Genomic DNA, 23,256 nt, shown 5'->3' with positions numbered 1-23,256 from the left:
GGCCTCCGCATCTCCGCTCTTCTCATTCGTCAGAAGATCTCTGCTCCGTGTACCCTCGCAAGAGCTCTGCCTTCATCGCTCTCCATCTTCTACCACCTCCGTTAATGGTCGTTTATTATAAGTTTTACTTCCATCATCTCTCTTCTGCATGGCTTTTATTTTGGTGCAGGTTGAATAATTGAATGAGTGATCTCTCTGTCTTCCATCATTTGATGTCACGCTCGCCGTCCACCACCACTCCACCACGGTTCGACATATCTCTCTCTGTCTCTGTCTTTGTCTCTCTCTCTTTGAATCTGATTTTTGTTTGTTTTTTGTAAAGGAAGGTGATGATGCAGAAGAAGCTTGATGGTGGATGAGACAAGACCAGCGGTGGTCGCAGTGGCTGTTGTGCGGCGGAGGCAAGGCCAGACATGGCGGCTGGAGGAGGCAAGGCGAGGCACGCATGGCCGCTTATTTTTTTTAGGGTTGAATTTTTTTTTTATGATTTGGTTTAGTTATCTAAACCGAATTTTATTTTAAACCAATTTCATTTTGTAAACCGAGTTATATTTATTTCGATTTATAGACAGTAACCAATTGAAACTGAGATGTTACTATTACTGTCATACTTTTAGACGTTTAATTATGACAAATTAATTTCATAATGAATGTTACAAAATACAAAAAATTGTTACGCAATTATAGTAACGGATAAATATTATTTATTTCGTCATTGATTATTATGTTTTGTGACTAATATTTTTACCATACGAAAGATATATTAGTTATGAATAATGACGGTTTGAGACAATATATATTGTCAGTATCAATGACGGTAAAAAGACTACAATTTCGTCAATATTAGTGACATTTTGTAACAAAAGACCCATCACAATGAGTGATATAGTTGTCACATTAAATAGTCACAAATTAAGACAGTTTGATACAATTTAATAAGTAAGAAATTGCTACAGTTCTATTACTAGTATACAATGTAACTATGTGTGACGATTTGTTACAAAAAGTCTAGTCGCAAGAAATTGTGACATTTTTGTTACTCCAGAACATTTGTGACACACGTATTGTAACCATTAATAATTGGTAACAAAAACGTAACAATGATGATATTGTTACGAATTCTTTACTATTGTGACGGAAAATTTCGTCACAATATCCTTATTTTCTTGTAGTGTCTGGTCCAAAATTAATTAGGCAGCTGGTCGATCATTTAAATAATTTTTCAACCAAATATTCCTTGTCTTTGTCTCTCGTCTTGTTCCCGGAAAGTCTCGTCCAGCTTAATAAAAATCCGACCAAAATATTTAAGACTCGGCCAAACTATCAAGTGAAGGTCTTTCGACCACAAGACAGTCCCGTCGAGAAATTAATCTACCGGGTCGATTTTTATTTTTATTAATCATGGTCGAACCAACTAAAAACTGGTTGAGCGGGATTTTTCTCTACCAAAAATTTATTGGCTCGTGAGGGTTATTACATATACCGTTTTTGTTTTGTCCGTCTTTACCTTGTACTTGTAGGAAGCTAATCATTCATTTGATTTCGAGCTAACTCTCCTAAAAAATGACGGATCGGTTTTTCGATAATCTGATGCCTGACCTTTCGCAAAGTGTAGCGGAAGAAGGAGATTCGCTCATGAATCTTCTTGCTATGCCCTACTCCTTTCTTTCCCAGAACCTCCAACGCTCTGCCTTGGGTCTTAAAGAAACTGTACATGCCAAAGATATCGTCTTTTTCTTTTCTTTCTTCTTAATTCTTCTTCTATAGAATCCATTAGGCCTTTTGATCTGTTTCTCAGGTTGTGATGGAGACTTGGGGTTTTACTGGTCAGCTTGTTCAGGACTTCCCTCTTTACTCGGGAACACTTGGAGCTGCCTTTTTGCTCTTTAGAGCTTATCAGGTCACTGCCAACCCTAACGACCTTTCCCTCTTCTTGCAAATCCTCAAAGCTTGTCTTGTGATGCTGCTTCTGCCTCCTCTCGGTCGGTACCCTCTTTTTCCTTACTTGCTAGGGATATCACTTTCATATGTGGCCGAGCTGGTGTATGTGCTCTCGGCACTGCTGCCGCCAAGCGTTCTGGTGACCAAGAGTTGCTAAATTACTATTTGTCACAATTCCGTCAGTTTTGCTTCTCCACTTTGTTCTTTCTCCATTTTCCTTTTTTTTTACTGAATCGAGCTTTTCAAAAAACAGATTAGACTATCTAGCTATATCGCTAACGAGCTGCTATACGGAATAGTTGGTTATCTATGGGCTTGTCTCTTTGTGAACAAATATGTTGGTGCAGAAACTTTGTCTTCAACTACCATTGTAAGTAATGCTTAGGATGTTAAAGATTTTGATACGTCGCCTTTTTTTTGTCACTATATATTAGATGTCCCACATCAGGAATAATAATGTTCCTTGGGCAATATATGTGTATGGGCAATCCTCCACTCTTGAGTTAGCTTTTGGGTGTGAGTTAGGCCCATCACTAATATGATATCATAGCCTATGGTGAAAGCCCAGCAGATGATTTCCTATATAAACAGTTTCCTACCTATGTAGCCTCTACAAATGACCCATCTTGTTGTGGTATGTCCGAGATGTTGGGCTTGAGCTGTTTCCATTGGACCGTTTCCCACCCATATCTCGAGAGGGGCTATTAGATGTCCCACATCGGGAATAATAATATTCCTTGGGCAATATATGTGTATGGGCAATCTTCAACTCTTGAGCTAACTTTTGGATGTGAGTTAAGCCCATCACTAATATTATAATATCTTTCTGACAAAGAATAAGTGTGCAGCACCAAGTTACTGAGGAGATTATCAAGGAAAGTAGATCAATGACTAAGAATGAAAAATCGCCCCTTATGTTTGAATGGTATGGCCAAAGGTACTGGGGCACAGCACATGGGCTTGCTGGTATTATGCATGTCTTGATGGATGTTCAGCTGAAGCCAGACGAGGCAGAGGATGTGAAGGGAACCCTTAAGTATTTGATCAATAATCGGTTTCCAAGTGGAACTACCCTGCTAGCGAAGAGGATAGGAGAAGAGATCTTCTTGTGCATTGGTGTCATGGAGCTCCTGGGATTGCCCTCACCCTTGTGAAGGCAGCTGAGCTGATGATTCCTTTTAATGCTTTCTAGACCATCATTGATCTCTGGGATATGAAAATGAAACACAGGTTTTTGGGGAGAGAGTTTCTGGAGGCTGGTGAAGCTGCAGCAGAGGTGGTTTGGAACCGTGGATTGCTCAAGCGGGTGGGGATCTGTCATGGGATCAGTGGCAATGCATATGTTTTTCTCTCCTTTTACAGAGCTACTGGACGGAACGAGTATCTCCACCGGGCAAAAGCCTTCGCCAGCTTTCTGCTTGACAGAGGCCACAAGCTACTCTCAAAAGGAGAAATGCACGGAGGTGATAGTCCTTATTCCTTGTTTGAAGGCGTACGTTGGAAAGATGGCCTATCTCTTCCTTGACATGGTCGACCCGTCGCAGGCCAGGTTCCCAGGTTACGAGCTTTGAAGTGTTAGATCGATAAAGTATCTTTGCTCTTCGAATCCTACTTTTGTAAGTAATAAAGTAGACACAAGGGTAGTCATGTTGTGTTTTTATTTTAGTAAAAGCAAAATGATGGTGTTGTTTGATAGTGAATTAGTCAGAGTTGATATGTCTAGTGAAAATGTGCGGAGATGTCTCTGGAAACTGTTTTTAACTATGTGAATGTTAGGGTGAGGTTGTGAAACATGAAGTGACCACAAAGGTCTGTATTGTCTCCGAGTATTACAAGGGGAAAATAATAATCCCAGAGCACTTATCTTTCTGGAATATGCATGGGCCTGTACACCATCAACCGCACTTGCAAAATCTGTCTTGTTTTCTTTGAATTTAAAACAAGAGAACTCTGCTGCTGATCATTTCCGGCATTGTTGATCTTTCATTTCACTTTGAGTTTATTTCCTTTAACTGGATTCCTAGAGATAAGAACTATGCTGCTGATCTCTTAACAAAACAGGGTCTTGTAGATGGTGAAGTCTCTATGACTATCACCTAACTCTCTCCGTTGCATTAATATAAGTTGTGTTTTTTTTTTGTAACACCAACTTTTCATTCAAACTTTAAAAGCCCCTAAGGGTGGGGTTCATTACATTGGTTTCAAGCAACAAAGCTTGCTTTGCCAAGACATCAGCATCTTTGTTTTGTTCCCGAGGGATCCACCTGAACTGAATCAACTCAAACTCAGAAATTAAGCTAATAATATCAGACACAATGCCATAGATATCCGGAGGCGGCTTCTTTGCTGTAATAGCTTTGACTAGCTGTAACGAATCTGTCTCACACCTGAGTCGTTGGATCCCCAACTCTTTGCTTTTGAAGATCGCTTCGCGTAGCGCTAGAGCTTCTGCCACCATAGGGGACGCTACAAAATAACAGTGAGAACCAAAGGAAGCTCGCTCTGTATTCTTCTTGATGGTCCAACCGAGGCCTGCAATGCCAGTATCTTCTCTCCATGCTGCATCTGATTGTAATCTGTGACAGTTGTCAATTGGTCTTTCGACTATAGGTCTGCTTCGAGGAGATAGTTCTGCTGGTTCCTGGGCATTTAACCATTCCCTAGCAGAGCCGACGGCTCTTGAAATAATATCCTCCGGTGCCGCTGTTTTCTTGTTGAACAAGAGATTGTTGCGTGCGATCCAGAGTGACCATAATAGCCATGGAATGAGCACCTCTGCTGAGAGACCGATCGGGGGGAGGCAAGTCAGTCCCATCAGGTTCGTCCAGTTCACAGGAAAGTCTATCAATCCGCTACCCTCAACATTTGGGTTAATTGGAGCCAAAGCCCATACCCTTTGAGCAAACTCACATTGAAAAAGTAGATGATGGATAGATTCAGTGAGGCCGCACCTCGTACATTTAGTATCGCCTACATTGTTCCTTGATATTAATCTTTCTCCGACCGGTAATGCTCCTTGGAACGTCTTCCAGAGGAAGAGTTTGATCTTCGGCGCCACATTTAATTTCCATACTCCCTTGTTCCAATCAAAATCTGCTTGGTGGTGTTGTTCTTCATCCCTTCTCGTCATCTCATAGGCTGTCCAGTAACCAGATTTAGTAGTGTATTCACCTGAGTTGGTTTTGAGCCAAATAAGTTTATCCACGACCCCCATCTTGCTCAGTTTGATTTTTAGGATCAGCTCCTCATATTGTGGGATGATGGATTGGATCTTTGCCCTGTTCCAATCCTGGCTGTTTGGATCAATCAGTTCTGAAACCTTCAGTTGTGTAAGATGCTCAGGGGCAGGTCCAGTAGGCCGCAGCTGAGTCGAGTTATCCAGCCAGGGCTCGTTCCACACTTCTATTGACTTTCCATCTCCCACTGTCCAACCAGTGTTAGCTCTGATCAGGTCACATCCTATAAGGACTCCACGCCAACCATGTGATTCATTTGTTCTGTTCTCCACCTTCAAAAAACTCTCAGTGTAGCAGTACTTGCCAAGAAGGATTCGACACATGAGGCTTTCTGGGTGATTTAAGACTCTCCAACTCAGCTAAGCCAGGAACGCGTCGTTGTAACATTGGACGTCACGGAACCACCCTAGACCCCCCTCGGACGCATGTTTTGTCATTGTTGACCATGAGACCCAAGCCATTTTCCGGATTCCGTCGTTGCTGTCCCACCAGAATCGCGTAAACGAAGACTGTATTCTTTTACAAAGAGATACCGGGAGTTTAAAGCAAGTCATTGCATGAGATGGGATCGGTGTGAGTACACTCTTCAGCATCGTGAGTTTACCAGCCGTAGACAAGTATCTGTTCGACCAGCTCTTGGCCTTTTGCTTTATTCGCTCCACAATAGCGGTAAAGAGATCTTTTTTCCGCCTACCAAAATGTTCGGGCAGTCCAAGGTACTTCCCAATACCCCCTTCCTTCTGTATTTGCATTTTGTTTTTGATGGCGTTCTTCAAGGAGGCAGGTGCTTTGGCGGAGAACGTGACAGTCGATTTGTTGGGGTTAATAGTCTGGCCCGATGCAAGCTCATACTGCTTCAAGATAGAGACTAAAGCCGAGCTGCTTTCTTCATTTGCCTTGATGAAAAACATCGTATCATCGGCAAAGAGGAGGTGATTAATCTGAGGACATCCCCTGGCCACTCTAATCCCCTCCATACTCCCATCTGCTTGCGCATTGTTACACAGCCCCGAGAGAACTTCACTACACATGATGAAAATGTAAGGTGAAAGTGGGTCTCCTTGGCGGATTCCCCTACTCGATTTAACTCTTCCTCTAGGCGAGCCGTTAATGAGGAAGGCGTAGGTAACAGATGTGATGCAAGCCATGATCAGATTTACCCATTTTGCGTGGAACCCCAGTCGCAAAAGCACTCTTCGAATGAAGCCCCATTCGAGCCTTTCATAGGCTTTGCTCATGTCAGTTTTCACCGCCATAGAAACTCTTGTTTTGGCTTTGGACTTCTTGAGATATATTTATGTTTAAAAAAAAAAAAACAAGAGAACAGAACAGAGTATATTTTATGTTCTGCCTCTTCTGGTTTAACAATGTCCAAATCTGTTCTCAAAAGTCAAGACTCTTGACCCTTGAGCACAAGACGCTCATAATCTCCAAGCTCAACTTGACCGCTCCTTTCCAGCCAACCCTGAAACATAAACTCTATTGCTCCAGCGACTTCCCGGTTCTCTCCGGGACTAGTAGCGTGTATACAAAAGATAACCTTATTAACAATAGGCTTATTGTCTGACATGTTCCATGCTAGAAAAAAAACCTTCATCTTCTTTTAGATTCTAAAGAATTAAGAAAAATAATATACAGATTCACTTGCGCTGCCAAAAAAAAAAGAAAGGGCAATCAAATATCCTCAATCGAGAAACACAGAGGCACTAGAGGCATTGTGGCATATTCTGGGATTGGGCTATGCCAATGTGGATGCTCGTTTCATCGACAATGGAGCTGTTCACCTTTTTTATGAAACAATGCAATTTTCATTGATACTTTAGTGTTTGGCTAGATTTACTTCCATCTTCTAGACAGCCATACCTCCCACATTTGGTTACAGAGACACTTGCAAGTGTTTTGTATGCTCAGACAGACACCAATCACTTTCTATATGTTGTGAATGTTGATAATTCAAATTCAGTGAAGCATCGCTTATTCTCTGTTTGTATACAATAATATTTCCTTACGAGAAGACAAAAATGAAAGAAAAAAAAATCTTTGCTTCAAAGAATAAGTTTAACTGAATAATAACAAACCCTATAATATTGGCGACCATAGTGGGAACCGAACCAACTTATGATTGAGCCGCCATTTTTTTTTGAAAGTTACAAAAAAAGATTCTCTGTAATTCTAGTAAGATTTAAAATCTTCCCTACTTCTCTCTCTCTCTCATAGAGGAAGCTCTCAGAGTAACAATGAAGAGTTGTGAGCATGAAAATGTTTCCCTGAAAACAACAAGCAGAGGAAAGTCCCGCGTGGTTAGTTCACGTTTCCTCTCTCCGACATCATCTTCTTCTCCTATCCGCAGAAACTCCACTTCCAATTCATCTGCCAACAACGTCCATCTCGGTTTGAGAAAGCATGATCGGATGTCAGATGGGATCCCAAATCAAAGTAATGGTCCTGAAGTTGACACAAAAGAAAATCGTAGGCGGATCGATGATGAGGATAATGTCATACTTCCTGGCAGATTTTCCGTTGACGAATGTGCATTGCACAGATCATCATCATCAAGGAGAAACTCTCGCTCCTCTCTACTCTATTATAATGATGAATCTGATTCAGAGTTGAGTGATGTGTCCTTTGCTTCAACAACTCTTAGCACAAGTCGTTCATTATCCAGGAGCCATAAACCTGGTATCAAAGTCTCTTCTAAATATCTGCATGATGCAAGCAAAGGGTGCACCACCAACAACACGAGGTTACAACAAGGTTCCCAGAGCTTTCGGGGGGGCATCGAGAGTAGGACTAATTCAGCGGCTAGGTATGGCAGTTCAATGTCTCAGTGGGCGCTGTCACCAGGAAGATCATTGGAAGCTCATCAGGCCTCGAGCATATATCCAAGTTCAAACCTCAAGCCTCCAAGAGGCAAAGGCGTTGGTAAACTATTCAACCTTGGTTTGGATTTCTTCAGGAGGAGCAAGAACAAGTCCTCTCCCATCTCTTCCCCATTAAAACCAAAGACAGAGGCTTCTCATCAGCTGAAGCTTATGAACAATCGGTTGGTTCAGTGGAGGTTTGTCAATGCTAGGGCATCGGCTGCAAACAATAATGTAGCCTCCCGAGCAAAGGTAATGTCAGTCTTTCTACTCTCTACAAACAAATACAGTCATCATCACTTCTACTCATAAACCTTTGCAGAAACAGTTACTATCTGCATGTGATGCTCTTACCAAATTACAAAATTTGGTTCTACAAGAGAGAATTAATCTGCAAAAGAAACAGTTGGAAATGAAGCTGGCTCATCTCCTTGTTTCTCAAGTACGTATCCGTAGAGATTATCTTGCTGGTCTCTTTGAAGCATATCTGATTGATAAGAAATATATATATATATATATATATATATATATATATCTGAAATAGGATAAGCATCTTGAGGCATGGGAGGACATGGGAAGACAACACTTTTCATCTATTTCCATGACCACACAAGCCCTGCATTCTCTTCTTTCCAGGGTTCCCCTAAGGGAAGGTGCAAAGGTAAATTAGATCATGCTCATCTCCTAATTAGGCTTCTTCTTCTTTTTTTTTTTTTTGGCACTAACACCTAAATGTTTTCAGGTGAAGATAGAATCTGCTGTCACTATATTTCAGAAAGGAGAAGCAGTCTCTGATGGTATCATTTCTACTGTGAATAGTTTTGCTCCCACGGTACGTTATTTCTATTTCGATGCAGAGAGAAAAAAAAAGGTGACATCTAAGTAGGCATGGTTTAGTAACTTAACGAATTTCCGTTAGCAGATAGAGGATATCGTTCCACTTGCCTCTCAACTTGCTGAAGTGGTGGCACAAGAGAAGCTAATGCTGGAGCAGTGCCATGATCTTCTGAGAATGATATCTGAGTTAGAGGTACAAATATTTTATGTGTGCATGAAAATCTCTCAGAACTGATATTGCACGTTTCATTTCTTCTATTTCTCTGATCTCATAAGTTTTGGATGCAAGCAGATGCAGGAGAGGAGCTTAAAGTGCTGCCTTATGATTCAACACAAAAAAGACTTTGTATAACAAACTTGTTCAAGACTAGGCTTTGGTTTCATTCTACTGAGTCAAAAGCTTTTTATCTAGGTTTCGTAGGCTATATTTTGTATTCGTAAAAGTTGGTATTATTTTGAGAGCATAATAAAGATTAGTAGAACATTATTATCTTTGACAAATAAGGGCAAGAGTTTTACTGGTTCCAGATTTAATTAGCTTGATGCCATTTACATTTATGTGATACGTGTCTAGCTTATTACAAACATAATTACATGGTTTCCACTGAAGCAAGGAGGATCTCTTCTCTGTAACCTCTGGCCGAAAAAGGAGGGTTTCACCTGACCAAAACGACGCTGTTTTTGTTTTTTATAAACTGGCCTCTTTTCTCTTGTAGAATCTAATCTCTCCTGAAACTCGCGAAGGAAGCTTCTCTCTCGAAGCCTAAATCAGAAATCGATGGCGTCCTTGGCTCGCCGAGCAATGAGCCTAGCTCAGATTCCATCTGCACGTGTGCCCGCCTCTGTTTGTCAGCGTCGCGGTCTCGCCGGCGCCGCTGGTACTTTCTTCTTTCATATTTGCTTAGATGTAATGATTGGGGTTCGTAATTTCTTTTGTCATATTCCTCCACCTATTAGATCAGATGAGATGGTGGAGAAATGTTTGCCAAGTCCATTTGATTGATTGATTGATTGAATGATTGAATGTTTGCAGATCACCATGGATCTACCAAGGTTGACTTCTGGAAACAGCCCACGAATCCAGGAAACTGGAAAGAGGAGCATGTACCTTTCATATCTCCTCTCTTCTCTGTGTGTGTTTTTATAGATTCCTTTCTGACGAAAACCAAATCTGCAGTTTGTGCTTATTTCGCTCTCTGGCTGGGGATTGCTCTTCTACAGTGGTTACAAACTCTTCACCGACGACGTAATTGCTTTCTCTTCCTCCTTTACAAAACAAACAAAACAAAGTGGCTTTGGCTTTCCTCCTTTACAAAATTTTGACTCATCTTTTGCAGAAGCCTGCGCAATGAATTTATCACCCGGAAAAGACAAGACAGCTCTCCTTCTCGTGCTGGTCTTGTATCAAACAAGGCCACCAAAATTACTTCTTGACAGTCTTTGTTTGCTTTTTTTAAAAATAATATATATGCTGCTACGATGCATCAAACACTTTTGAGATCCCCTTCCTAATCATGTCTCCAATTGATGATGATTCTTAGCTGTTTTGCGTTTCATAATTGAAACATATCAAGATTTTAGCATTTTGATATGCTTTGGATCATTCTAATTGTATGGTCTCGATACCAGTTTTTTTTTTTTGTTCAAATCAGTTCCTTGTTCAGCATTAGTTACTACATCTCTTTCCACCATGCTTGACTGACCTTTCTCTCCTTCTTGGCTCTGCTAGTTCGTAATTACATAGAGATTTTGAGAAGACTTTGCATACTCTTTAACGTTCACTGCTTGTCTCTTGTTGGTTTTGTGTTTTCCATCTCTGAAAGTGGTTTTAAGAGGCATGTACTTTTTTTTGCTTTCATTTCAAATCACAACTCTTTCTGTTTGTTTTTGAATCCTACACGGTTTCTCCAGTTACCACAAAAACAAAGCTATATAATTAAAAGGCGCATCCAGCAGCCATCATTCAAGAATTACAAAAAGGTTTTTGCTGAATAATTTTCAAGTAAAAAAATGAAGTCAAATGGGTTTGGTGTTGGTGATGAAGTCCAGGCAAGTCTGGCAGTTACAATCTGCGAAACGGCAGAGGTTGCAGCCGAAGCAGACACAGGAAGTGCAGCCTTTGCAAGACGGAGAACGAGTGCAACCTTTGTAAACTTTCCTGCTCACTCTCTCTTCCTCCTCGTCACATGTAATCCTGCACAACCACCATTTCAGTTAATCATTCTCTATTATACATCATATAAACAACAAAGTCCCACTTGTGATATGGGTAATCGCAGCACTTCCAATTGGGCTCAGCCAAGGCATCATGGTGCTTCCGGCATTCCCCTCTGCTCCTCAACCTGAACCTCCTCTCCTTCCCACATCTACTGCATCCAACAAACTCATCCCGATGAGTCACTTTGGATCCGTTGGAGTTATTCTTCAATGTTTGGTTGTAGTATCTGAGCAGCACTGTCTTTGAAAGCGGAACTTTGTCTCCCTCAATGAACACCCACACGTTGTTCCTCCAGTTTCTAGAGGTTTCTCTCTCAGAATGCTTCTCAAAGGCAGCAGGCGATAACTTGTCTACGATGATCATAAAATCAAATCTGTCAAGATGATCGATCACTTTTCGCAAAAAAAAAAGTTGAACTGAAGCGGGGAGATACGGTATATAAAAAAATATTAGGGCAGATCATTCCTGGCGCATATATGAAACATATGCATCATCAAGAAAGCAATGTTCACATGTAACATGCATTAAGCTAAAAGCATCAAAAGAAGAAGAGACCTTCATGGCAAGCGGGAGTGCATTGGCAAGTGATTTGGAGGTCTCCATCTGAGAAAACCCTAAGCCTAGCAATGGCGTCTCCGTAACGGTGGCTCGTGCAGCCACACATCACCTCCACGTAATCATCTCCCACAATGACCCCACTAATCTTTTGCAGCTCATCTTCGCTGAACAAGGTCTTCTTCGACCCGCATTCTCTCTCCATCCCGGATCTACGATCTCCTACTAAAAGTATCGTATTGTGAGAGTTTTAAGAGAATGATGATAGTACATATTTATATAGGAGCCATAACTCTCTATGGACAAAAAGGTAATTCGACATATGAGCAGAAGAGATTAAAAAAAAAAGGCCTAAAGGAACTTTCGCATAGATCTGAAATTTCATATCCAAATATCTCCAAAAGGTTACATGCAGCTTTTGCCTTTCTTTTGGAGTAAAACAAAAAAAAAAGAGAGAGAGACTTTGAAGGTCCTTTGAATTAGGTTTTAGAAGGCTTTGAAAGAAATAAACTCTCTAATACAGACAGGCGCAGATGATGGGATAGTGTTGGCGGATGCGAATTAGGTGGCCAAAGTAAAAACAAGAGAGCCGTGGGGCATAAAAATTGTGGATCTTTTTTTTCCATTAATTAAATACTATGTATATTTTATCTTCTTTCAAATTTTGGATTTAAGTAACATATATATACACGGACTTTAATCTATATTGCCCTACTATCTCCCTTGTTTATTCTATATTGTCCCACTAATAACAAACATTATCTTTTTTATTATATTTAAATCGAAAACATTGGAAAAGACATAAAACCCCTTAATGAATCTAAGAAATTACAAACTCAAATCGGATCATCCACCCAAACCCATACCCAATACGGATCCCATCAATTTAATAATAATAAGTAAATAAGAAAAAGAAATCAAAATCCCTAATCTTTCCAGCTTCTTCTTCACGAGCCTCCTTCTTCATTCTTTTTCTGTCTTTTTCAATTTCTCGCACAACACATTCTCTGTCTCTGATGAACCCTCATTCTAAAAACAGGGACACAGATTTTAAATCAGAATGACGCATGTACGTTGCTGAGTCTGGCACTCGTTGAAAATTAAAACTCAATCGGAGCCTGCGACTCGATTCCGTCGCTTACAAGTTACAAACGCTTAACGCTTAATAAAAATAAGAAGAGAGAGGTCACCACCGAAGCAGTGAAGCCATTGGTGGATCTCGCAGCGGAGAAGGCGATGGTGGTTCTGAGCAGTCATACAACAATCGAGGAGAACAAAAGCTCAGCCGGAAGCTATGACGCGATTCCGCCGCTTACAACGCTCTAGAAGTTGTGCACGCTTCAGCAAAACAAGAAGAGTTGATTCACCACCAGAGGGGTGAATCCGTTGGTAGACTTTTGGGGCAAAGTAGGGGACTGTAGTGGTGAAATGGTAGAGAAGGCGATTTGGAGGCTATGTGGTATGTTTGATATTTGGTTGTTTTCACTTCAGCTGCATTTGCTCAGAATGTGATCTCAATTTAAAATATTTTTCTTCTTTTGTAGGACATTGTTTCAAAAAAGTAATTTCCTTTTCACACAAAGGACATTTTTACCATACTTGGATCGAGTTTGTTTAAGATAGTGTTTGTGAGATATGGTTTAAATCTTTTTGCTAAGCTGTTGGATTATCTTTGCCACTGTTTTTTTTTGGTCAAATCTTTGCCACTGGTTTAGATATCGTTTATGTTCATAAATGTGGCGTCATTCTTGTAAAATGACAGTAACTGAATCCGAGATGCGATCATATGGGTCACTTGCAACGAAGATTTCATATTGGCTGGGTAACTAAATGTCTTCGCTTTATGGTTTGAGCTTGTGTTTCTCATGTTTGTTAGATTTGATTTACTAATTTGGAAAGGATCAACAAAATATCTTCGCATTATTCGCAATGGAATAGGAACAAAGCTGATAAAGAAGTTGACAAAGTATCTGAGGATGAAGAGGAAGAGAAATAAGGATAGAACATAAGGTTCAAAGGCTTGGAATATACTGATTATGTGTTAATTAAGAATTTAAAAGTGTAGTTTACGAATATTGCGTAGGAAAATTTGTTATGTTTGTTGCAAAACTAATTTGGATATTTTGAATGTGACTGAATGTCATATAGAGTGTGATTGGTTATCAACAAGAGTAAAATGATGAAAAAATATGATGGAAATAAGAGGGATAAATAAAAAAAATTGGAGGAAACTTTATCTTCTCATTCATAGTTGAGGTAAGATTTATGGTTAAATGAGATGAAACTATAGAGAAAAAGACTAGGATAGTACCAAACCAAGTTTTTGTTTCTAAACTAACACTCAAAGTCACAAAAATAGGTTTGATTAAAGAGATAAATATACACTTATATCTTTTGGATAGAGTTTAGAGTTAAGCGGGATGGAGTTTTGTAATTAGGGTTTAAAATTTTATAAAATAAAAAATAAATATTAAAAAATTAAAAAAAAAAACAGTTTCAAAAAGTGTTTTTTAATTATAAAAAGAAAATTTGAAAAAAAAATAAAAAAAATTTAAAAAAAAATTCAAAAAGAAAATTATAAAAAAATTCGAATCTGAAAACATATAATCTGAAACTATAAATTTTTTTTTTTTTCATTTTTTAATTTTTAAATTTTAATTTTATTTGCTTTTATTTATTTTTGTTTGTTTATTTAATTTAAACCAAGGATATTAGGGATATTTTGCCTTTTAATAAATGTCATTTTTGTGACTTTCTCCTTTTAGTGCTATTTTTGAGACAAAAACACAAAATGTGTTATTATTGACAATTGCCCCAAACTATATTCCACGTAAATTGGCTGAAATAAAATTTTCTTTTAATTTATTCTAAATCTATCATATAGTCATACCCATAAAGTGAATATTTATAGAAAAAAATATTAACTCTTCGTGGTAAAACCAAAAATTTGAACTACTAAGTTCGATAGATATTTATTAGGAGGACAAAAAAATTTATCTAAAACGTGTTAAAAATTTTAACAAGAAAAAAATTTTTGTAAAACAAGTTTAAAATTTTCAACCAGAAAAAACATATTTGAATATTTACACTTAGTAATACTCAAGGCGGTAGTAATATTTCTTTCTTCATAGTAATACTTTTACAAATTACAATAATTTTTAGTAATACCGCATCAAAAAATCAAATTTATTAGTAATACCAATCAATTTAGACAGTTATAGATTGTATATAACATATTGGCAGGAAATGTTTTTCAAAAATATGTATTTTATGTTATTCATCTTAGTATGGCCTTCCCTTCAAGACGTTAGTATGGAAGTATAAGGATGTTTTCTATGGAAATGTGAAGTTTTCTATCAACTTGAGAAATTAAGAGTATTTTATGTCAATTTGACAAATAAACACATATATGGACATATAATTACGCAATATATGAGATATATCTTCTAAAATAAATAATAAGACAAAAATTAAGGTTCTTAGAAACATGCATAATACATAGTAATTCAAGGTATTTTAAGGTAGTTCACAGTAGTACCTAGTAGTTCATTACCATCCATCTTTTTTCCTCTCGATGCTTGTTCGAATACAATACTATTGGAAAGTAACTAATATTCATCATCCCATCTACCTTAATATCTCTGCATATACTCTCAACCCATCCATAATATGTAACCTCTTCCACATATGTCTTCATCGCTAAAATGTGAATTTTATCTTTTCTCAAAATTCATCTTATCTCAGCCTCATCTTTGATGTAAGTTTCCTCGTAGTCAAAACATATGATTGTAATATGAGAAACTACATATTTCCATTAAGAACAAAAAAATATTATTAGTTAACTATTTAAAGAATCTAAGTTGTTCAAGAACTTTTAATACATAGTCGATCCAGTAATACTAGTAATACACGTTTCACTTTAGTAGTACTAGTAATTCTAGTAATTCCTCGAAATTTTCATTTTCATCGATTTAACCTTTTTAACCGAACACAAGGGTGTTATACAATCCACAATATTATCTACCAACATTGTAATGTATTATTTTGCTTCAAAATAGTGCAAAATAAACAGAAATATACAAAATAGTCTGTAAACATCCTTTCATATTTGTTTTATACCAATATACCTAAAACTTTATTTTTTCATTAATTTACGTGTTTTTAAACGACCAAGAACGTGTTACAAAATCCAAATTATCGTCTAACACCATTTTAATGTCTTTTTTTCTTCTTCAGAACGATGTTAAATACAAAGAAATATACATAATCTTCTTTAAATTTTATTTACATCTAATCTATTAAAGCTGAAGTACAAATAAATCTTAACCCTAAGTTTTCCTCAACAATTACCATCCAATGCCACTAACTTTATAGATAACAATTTTCATAAACATGGCTACGAAATTGCCTAATATTTAGGTACCTAATAAATTTAAAAGATATGCAATCTTTCATTTACTTAAAAATCAAAAAGTCAATGTTTCAATCCATAAAAGAAAAACTATGAAATATATTAAATTATCAGATTAATTTATTGGTTTATTGAAAATTAAATTAATCAAAATCGTTTTAATGTTCAGAATAATAAAACTAACTCAGTTATATTTAACTAATTAGCTTCTTCTAATTTAATTAGTACAATAGTATATGTATTTAATTTTCGAACGTTTACAAAAATTAAAAGTAAATACTCGTGCGGACGCAGGGGTCAAGATCTAATATTTCTTTAAAACTCCACGATTTGTTACCCTTAATACATACAACGTAGATATTACATTCCTACAAAAAAAATTTATGAAAAAAGCGTACCAAATTACTTTAATAATCACTTTTGAAATCACCAAATGGAGCTCAAAAAAAAAATGTCGAATATTGTTGGAGAATAAAAAAAGGATAGACACGTGTTAAGAGGAGAGAAAGCATCTGAGAGTGGAAATCCTATGATTTTGGTTAATGTATCAGCTTTATGAGAAAAGGGTCCCCACCTGAGATTAAAATAATGAAACAAACTGAGATGGACAAGAGAGACGTGGAGTCCGTATAACATTAAAATAATGAAACAAAATGGGTGAGGAAGAGAGAGGGAAGTGGGGTCCGCGAGTAAGAGAGAGGGATTTGGGGTCCGCTGAATAAATAAAAACTAATATAAAAAGAAAGGGTAATAAGAGAAAGAGAAAAATAGTGGGGTAATGAGAAAAATAGTGGGGTAGTGAGAATAATTTTTTTCGAATTGGGGCATATAAGAATACTTTCCTATATACACACTGTTTGATCAAAAAAAAAAAGTAACGTACATAATGTGTTGTATCTCTGTAATCTTATTGATTGTCAGGTAATTTGTCTGACTGCAGAACAGAGGATGCTCTTTTCTAAACTCACAGATTATATTATAAATTAAACGCTTTTCTAATAGCAATTTCACCCAGATACATATAAACAGCAACTAATTACCTATTTGCACGCAAAAAGGGTAAGTAACTACCTTTCTTTTTGACTTCTGAGCTCTCTTATGTAGTAAAATGCTTTCTTTCTTCATTTTTTTCTTTCTTTCTTTCAGTTAGGTATATATATGGTTCCTATTCTCCATTGTTCCCATCTTTATATGATATACATATGTGTATTTAAATGCTCTGAATACGAGGACCAAGTTGGCATATATACATAGAGACTTATTACTATTAGAGAATCTCATTTATTTTGAATTAGGAATTTGGTAATGTTTCCAAAATTAAGAAACAGAGTTTCTGGACTAAGTATCTCATCAAATGCTTTTAGACATCCTCCGTATTTGGAACCTACTAAGTTTAGCCTGGCTTAACATTGACATCCACGTTTGATGATTTCCAATGTCAATGAAAGTTGTTGTAACTGTTGAATTTTACAGCTGGCCCAACTTTAATTTGTCTTTGTCAAATGTTATTATGTATGTATAGGCATGTTATGCTACATTATGAGTTGGCCTTACCGCCTCCATCTTATGTAACGTGAGTTATTATTGCAAAGCCAACTAAAGAATTCATGTTAGTTAGGGCCTGACTGGTTTAACCGCAGCGGTTGCGGTTGCGGTTGCGAGAGTTTGCGGATGCGTGTGGTTGCGGTTTCTAGCGGTTTTAAGAGATTTGTACGACTGGTTATGCGGTTAGAAATTTGTGCGTTTGCGGGATACTTATGACTGGTTAACTACCAAATGCAGCAGCAGTTAAATAATAAATTAACAATATTTACATTTTATACCATTATAAAAATATCAAAAATAATAATATTATAATAAATATAAAATTTATATTTAGAAAGTTATAGTTTAAATTTTTTTAAAATATAGAAAATATTTTTATTTTAAAGTTTTATAATATTAATTAAAATTTAATTGATATATTTTAGCATTTTTATAATTTCAGTTTAATTTTTTATTGAATTTTTTTATTTTTGTATTTATATTGTTTTGGAAAAAAAATAATTTTTTTTTATCCTCCCGCAAACGCCCGCAACCGCAAACGCTAGCTGGAACCAGCTTTTGAATTTATGAGGTTCAGAGCGATTTGGAGCGATTTGGAGCGGTTTAGAGCGGTTTGAACGATTGTTGCAAAACGCCAGCAACCGCTACCAACCGCAAAAGCTGCGTTTGCGGGTGGTAGCGGGAAAACCAGTCATACCCTTAGTTACAAGCCGCACCAAACTCCACCTCATCCACGTTTTTTCTTCTATAGACCTTTGACCCTCCATTTTTATCTACGACTCAATCTACATATTTAAAGAGGTTATATATCATTGATCAAAAAAAAAAAAGAGGTTATATATCAAAATGTATTTTTTTTTTTAACACCAACTTATATATTTTTTTTTTGAACAAACATGCATTTCATTTCATTTCATTTAGACTAGAGTTTCCACTCCCAAACTGGAGTTCATTATATACTCAGCGAGAACAGACTTTGCCACTAAGTCTGCTTCGGAATTAAAGCTACGAGAGATGAAGTTAAAGGAAATTACATCAAAGAGAGGAACATAATGATAGATATCAAATATGATACCAAACAGTTCAGGTTGATACTCTCCCTTCTTCAACAGATTGATCAGGGATAAAGAATCAGAAAGAACCGCCAAGGATCGGACGTTTGAATAGACAGCGCTAGACACAGCGCGATGAACAGCAAAGGCTTCCGCCATAATAGCTGACGAAACATGACTAAAAGCTTTCGAGATCAGCGGAGGAAGACCCGCAATTTCTCCAGTATAGATGCCTCCTACCCCACATTTACCAGTCTTAGCATCCCAAGCCGCATCTACTTTAACGACTAAAGTGCCTGGCTGGAAGGTTGGTGGCGGACATGGTGATCGTTGATGATATGGGTTGAGAGAGTCAAATCGAGGTATTGGCACCTCATTAATGGATTGAGCCTGAGACCATTCTTTAGCATCCTTAATACTCTTCAGCACAATCTCCTTAGCTGTGAAAGCTCTATTTTCAAATATCAGAGTATTTCTTGCCTTCCACATATTCCAAAGGGCCCATGGCCATAATGGGGACGTCACTCCCACAGGTGGTAAAGGGCAAAAGCTGTTCCCTTGTTTTATCATCGCAGCGATTGATAGGAGGGAGCTTGAAGGTGTTTGTGTTGTCGGGAGTAGGCTCCATACCTGCTCCGCTAGAGGGCACTTGAGAAAGACATGGAGATCGTCTTCTTGTCCATCACACTTTTTACAGTTAAAGCTTGCTATGCCTCTTCTTTCTAAATTAGCACTCACCGGGATCGCCTTTCTCAATAACCTCCAGAGAAAATCCTTAATTTTCGGCGCAGTTTTAACATTCCAAACATGCTTGAGCCAGTTGACTGGATCACTATCAGAGTTGCTAGTACCGGTGCCCATTCTGCCAATGCCATAGCCTGTTTTTGTAGAGTATGCCCCTGACTTTTCCGGGATCCAGAACAGAGTATCATGGGAGTGTGTAGAGCTGGTTTTTAACATTAAAATAGCTTCCTCATACTGAGGTAAGACCTTTCGGATTTTCTCCAGTTCCCATCTATTTGTAAGGGGGCACATCAAGTCGCTAACCTTCATTGCAAGGCTTTCTTTCGTCGGCGGCCCTATTGGTTTGGACGGAGTACTGAAAGATAGCCAGGGGTCATCCCAAAGGCGAATTGTCTCGCCATTCCCCACCGCCCAACTCAGTCCTTTCCTCAATATCTCTCTTCCGGCCAAGATACTTCTCCAACCGTGCGAGGCAGTACAGGGCATCGGGCAATCTAAGAAGGTGGAGTTTTTTGCATATTTCCCAAGCAAGACTTGCGCCAGCAGTGAGATTGGTTCTCTAATTAGTCTCCATCCTATTTTCGCTAGCAGGGCATCGTTGAAAGTCTCGATGTCTCAAAACCCGAGGCCCCCAGCGTATTTCGGCAGTGTCATCGTCTCCCATGATATCCAGCACATCTTTTTCTTGTCCGGCATTGCATCCCACCAGAAGCGAGTTAGTAGAGACTGTATTTGCTTGCACAAAGAGACCGGGAGCTTAAAACAAGACATTGCGTAACAGGGCATTGCCGCTAGGACAGACTTGAGCAAAACTTGTTTCCCAGCTCCTGACAAGTATCTTGATGTCCAGCTATGAGCCTTCTGTCTTATTCTGTCAAGAATGGAGGCGAAGATGTCCCTTTTCCGGCGGCCAAACTGTTCGGGAAGCCCCAAGTATTTCCCGATACCTCCTTCCAAAGAAATATCCATTGTTTCCTTGACCCTTGCTCTGACAGTGGCCGGAGTTTTGGCCGAGAAAGTGATTGCTGATTTCTGTGGGTTAATCATCTGGCCAGAAACCGACTCATATACTTTCAGGATCTTCATAAGCATTGAAACACAGGAGGCCTTGGATTGACAGAAGAACATCGTATCGTCGGCGAAAAGTAAATGGTTAATCGGTGGACTGTTCCGACATACCCGGACTCCTGGAAGAGAGCCGTCAGCTTGTCCCTTATCGCACAAAGCCGCCAACACTTCAGTGCAGAGTATAAAAATATAAGGAGATAGGGGATCGCCTTGCCTTAGCCCGCGAGATGGTTTCACTGATCCTTGCGGTGATCCATTAATCAAGAAGGAGTAGGATACTGTCTCGATACAAATCATGATCCAAGAGATCCATAGCGGATCAAAACCGAGCTGGGTGAGCACTTCTCTTACAAAACTCCATTCAATCCTATCATACGCCTTGCTCATATCGGTTTTCACCGCCATGGAACAATACTTTTTTGCTTCAGAGGTTCTCAGGAAGTGAAGAGTTTCATGAGTGATAAGAACGTTATCCGTGATTGCTCTTCCCGCTACGAACGCTGATTGTGTCTTAGAGATGAGCTGCTGCAGTAGCGGTTTGAGCCTCCTTGTGAGAATTTTGGCGATGATTTTATAGTGGGTGTTGCACAATGCAATTGGTCTGTACTCAGCCACTGATCTCGGCCCCGTAACCTTCGGTATAAGTCTGATATGCGTCTCATTCTGTCGCGGGTGCAGATGGCTTGTCGTGAAGAAGTCTCGGACATCCTTGACTACATCAGAGCCCACTATGTGCCAATAAGACTGATAAAAAGTAGCTGAGAAACCATCCGGCCCTGGCGCCTTCCCCCCATTGATAGACTTCATCGCTTCTCTAATCTCCGAATCACTCGGTATAGTTGTCAACATCCCATTCATCTCTGGCGTAACCTTTCTTGCAAGAAGTCCCTGAATCTGTGTGAAGGATCCATTCCCATTTGAAGTAAAAATCTGAGTGAAATAATCAGAGATCACTCTAGCAATTTGTTGTTCTTCATACACAGCTCCTCCTTGCATATCTTCAATAACGGGGATGGAATTAATGGTTCGCCTTGTTCTGGTTGCTGCGTGGAAGAAGCCCGTGTTTCTATCTCCTTTCTTGAGCCATTGGATCCTACTTCTTTGTTGCCGGAATTGTTCTTCGGCCAGATAAGCTTGTCGAAGCTCCATATTGAGGTTTTCAATCCTAACCACATCAGGCGATGGGCTAGATAGGGCTCTCTCTAAAGCTTCCTGGTTCTGCTTGATCACCAGATTACTCTGCACTTGTTTTTCCTTAGCCCACTTAATGATGCCTCTCCTACAATTGTTTAACTTCGAGATAACAGAATCCAGCGGGGATGCATTCCAGGCTAAGTTAACTACCTCAGTTACCTCCTCTTGTTCCGTTAGAGCTCTGTTGAACCGGAACAGCCCTTTCTTGTTGGTTTTATTGGCGTTAAAGTAGGTTAACAGCGGCCTATGATCGGAGCCTTCAAAACGCAGATAGCGACATCGGCCCATAGGGAACGCTTCAGCCCAAGAACAGTTACTCATAGACCTATCCAGTCGAGAACGGATAAAATGCATGTACCGATTCCCTCTCCATGACAGTTGTTCCCCAGAGTGTTTAAGGTCCCAAAGGCCATTTTGCGTCACAAATGAGCGGAAAGCCGTGAACGAACCCTCAGGTCGAGCCGGTCCTCCTATCTTTTCCGTATTGTTGAGGATGTCATTAAAATCCCCGGTGATCAGCCATGGTTCATCTCTGTCTTGTCCCACTGTACTTAACTTGTTCCAGAAGGAAGCTCTGTTTTCCGCTGCTGGGGGTCCGTACACAAAGGAGACGAAAGAGGAGGTTCCTTGATATACAATTCTCGTATCAATAAGGTTGGGAGACGATTCGAGAATAGTTATATCAGTATCATCATTCCACAAAAGAGACAAACCACCACTTAAGCCCGCTGGTGGTATAGAGAAATAATGTGAAAAGTGCAGGGAATGTAGCTTCTTCTTAATAAATTCATCATCATTCTTAGTTTCCATAAGAAACATTACATTTGGAGCCATATGCTTATGGATCTCCTTCAATCGCCGGATTGTCTGGACGCTCCCAAGTCCTTGACAATTCCAGCTAAGAATGGCTAAGGAAGAGATGTTTGATGGGGCCGAAAATCCACCCCACCCCTAGTACTTCCCGGTATAAACACCGTAGTGGGACGGCTACTCTTCTTGTGTTGCTTGCTAGTGCCTCCCTTATCACAAGGTATCTCTTTGTCTTTCTCAACTATCAACTTCCTCCTCGCAGATGTAGAGGCCCGCACAGGTGTTACTCTCCTTTGGTTAAGTCCCAGAAGTGGGCTTCTTGCCACACGTTTCCTTAGAGGGTTGGTGATTCTTCGTTTGCTTGCAGCTTTACTCTGAGCAGCTATCGGTATCCCATCCCTTCTGTTCTTCTTTGCAGAGCTAGTAGCGCCTAACCTTAGGGAAGCTGGAATCCTTTCCGATTCTGTGATTTGACCATCGGGTTGGTCCTGCTCCATGGGAGCATCTTCCTCACCTCTACTCGCCACTTCTTGTAGTCGTCCAGACTCGAAGCTGGGGGGTCTTCTTGCTGATAGCTCCTTTGTCTGCTTTGGGTCCGAGATGCGTTCCAGAGCTGAAGTACGTTCCTTAGACCCAGAGTTTGAAGCTGCTTTAAAATTTGAGGGAGCGCCGAGCCGGTCTTTGACGGTTCTCGTAGGAGTAATCTCAGTCCCAAGGTTGGATGGCAGCGTTTCCACAGGTTGCGGTTGGAGACGCGCCCTGAGATCATCATCTTCTACACGTT

General features: G+C 39.2%; 3 protein-coding genes, 1 long non-coding RNA gene and 1 pseudogene across 4 annotated transcripts; 4 read left to right on the top strand and 1 right to left on the bottom strand.

The window, feature by feature from the left end:
• Positions 1-1,563: 1,563 nt before the first annotated feature.
• LOC111214686 lies at positions 1,564-3,512 on the top strand (annotated as a pseudogene).
• A 2,516-nt stretch (positions 3,513-6,028) lies between these two features.
• On the top strand, positions 6,029-9,247 carry LOC106354903 (QWRF motif-containing protein 3). Its single transcript, XM_048737109.1, has 5 exons — positions 6,029-8,290; positions 8,361-8,480; positions 8,583-8,699; positions 8,781-8,870; positions 8,958-9,247. The coding sequence occupies exons 1-5, from the start codon at positions 7,415-7,417 to the stop codon at positions 9,108-9,110; spliced, it is 1,356 nt and encodes a 451-aa protein (XP_048593066.1). The 5' UTR covers positions 6,029-7,414; the 3' UTR covers positions 9,111-9,247.
• A 215-nt stretch (positions 9,248-9,462) lies between these two features.
• LOC111214242 lies at positions 9,463-10,478 on the top strand. The gene is made up of 4 exons (XM_022716717.2): positions 9,463-9,753; positions 9,909-9,979; positions 10,053-10,121; positions 10,213-10,478. Exons 1-4 carry the CDS (start codon positions 9,654-9,656, stop codon positions 10,225-10,227), a joined length of 255 nt encoding a protein of 84 aa, XP_022572438.1. The 5' UTR covers positions 9,463-9,653; the 3' UTR covers positions 10,228-10,478.
• Positions 10,236-12,131, bottom strand: LOC111214241 (protein ULTRAPETALA 2). Its single transcript, XM_022716716.2, has 3 exons — positions 11,649-12,131; positions 11,134-11,443; positions 10,236-11,069 (listed from the first exon to the last, which is right to left on the bottom strand). Exons 1-3 carry the CDS (start codon positions 11,851-11,853, stop codon positions 10,892-10,894), a joined length of 693 nt encoding a protein of 230 aa, XP_022572437.1. The 5' UTR covers positions 11,854-12,131; the 3' UTR covers positions 10,236-10,891.
• A 206-nt stretch (positions 12,132-12,337) lies between these two features.
• LOC106432565 lies at positions 12,338-13,781 on the top strand. The gene is made up of 2 exons (XR_007315054.1): positions 12,338-13,470; positions 13,587-13,781. It is a non-coding gene; the product is annotated as an uncharacterized LOC106432565 (long non-coding RNA).
• The last annotated feature ends 9,475 nt before the right edge of the window (positions 13,782-23,256 follow it).

This window comes from Brassica napus, chromosome A7 (assembly GCF_020379485.1).
Source record: "Brassica napus cultivar Da-Ae chromosome A7, Da-Ae, whole genome shotgun sequence".
In the NCBI taxonomy this organism is placed as follows: domain Eukaryota; kingdom Viridiplantae; phylum Streptophyta; class Magnoliopsida; order Brassicales; family Brassicaceae; genus Brassica; species Brassica napus.
This window is presented reverse-complemented; position numbering and strand designations above follow the sequence as displayed.

Bases quoted from the DNA above. Each gene is read 5' to 3' on its own strand.
- LOC106354903 (XM_048737109.1), top strand. From the start codon at position 7,415: ATGAAGAGTTGTGAGCATGAAAATGTTTCCCTGAAAACAACAAGCAGA. The intron at 8,481-8,582 runs GTACGTATCCGT...TATCTGAAATAG, and splicing joins CTCATCTCCTTGTTTCTCAA to GATAAGCATCTTGAGGCATG. The intron at 8,871-8,957 runs GTACGTTATTTC...AATTTCCGTTAG, and splicing joins TGAATAGTTTTGCTCCCACG to CAGATAGAGGATATCGTTCC.
- LOC111214242 (XM_022716717.2), top strand. From the start codon at position 9,654: ATGGCGTCCTTGGCTCGCCGAGCAATGAGCCTAGCTCAGATTCCATCT. The intron at 9,754-9,908 runs GTACTTTCTTCT...GAATGTTTGCAG, and splicing joins CGGTCTCGCCGGCGCCGCTG to ATCACCATGGATCTACCAAG. The intron at 9,980-10,052 runs GTACCTTTCATA...CCAAATCTGCAG, and splicing joins GAAACTGGAAAGAGGAGCAT to TTTGTGCTTATTTCGCTCTC.
- LOC111214241 (XM_022716716.2), bottom strand. From the start codon at position 11,853: ATGGAGAGAGAATGCGGGTCGAAGAAGACCTTGTTCAGCGAAGATGAG. The intron at 11,444-11,648 runs GTCTCTTCTTCT...TGATCATCGTAG, and splicing joins CACTCCCGCTTGCCATGAAG to ACAAGTTATCGCCTGCTGCC. The intron at 11,070-11,133 runs GTGGGACTTTGT...GTGGTTGTGCAG, and splicing joins TGCGATTACCCATATCACAA to GATTACATGTGACGAGGAGG.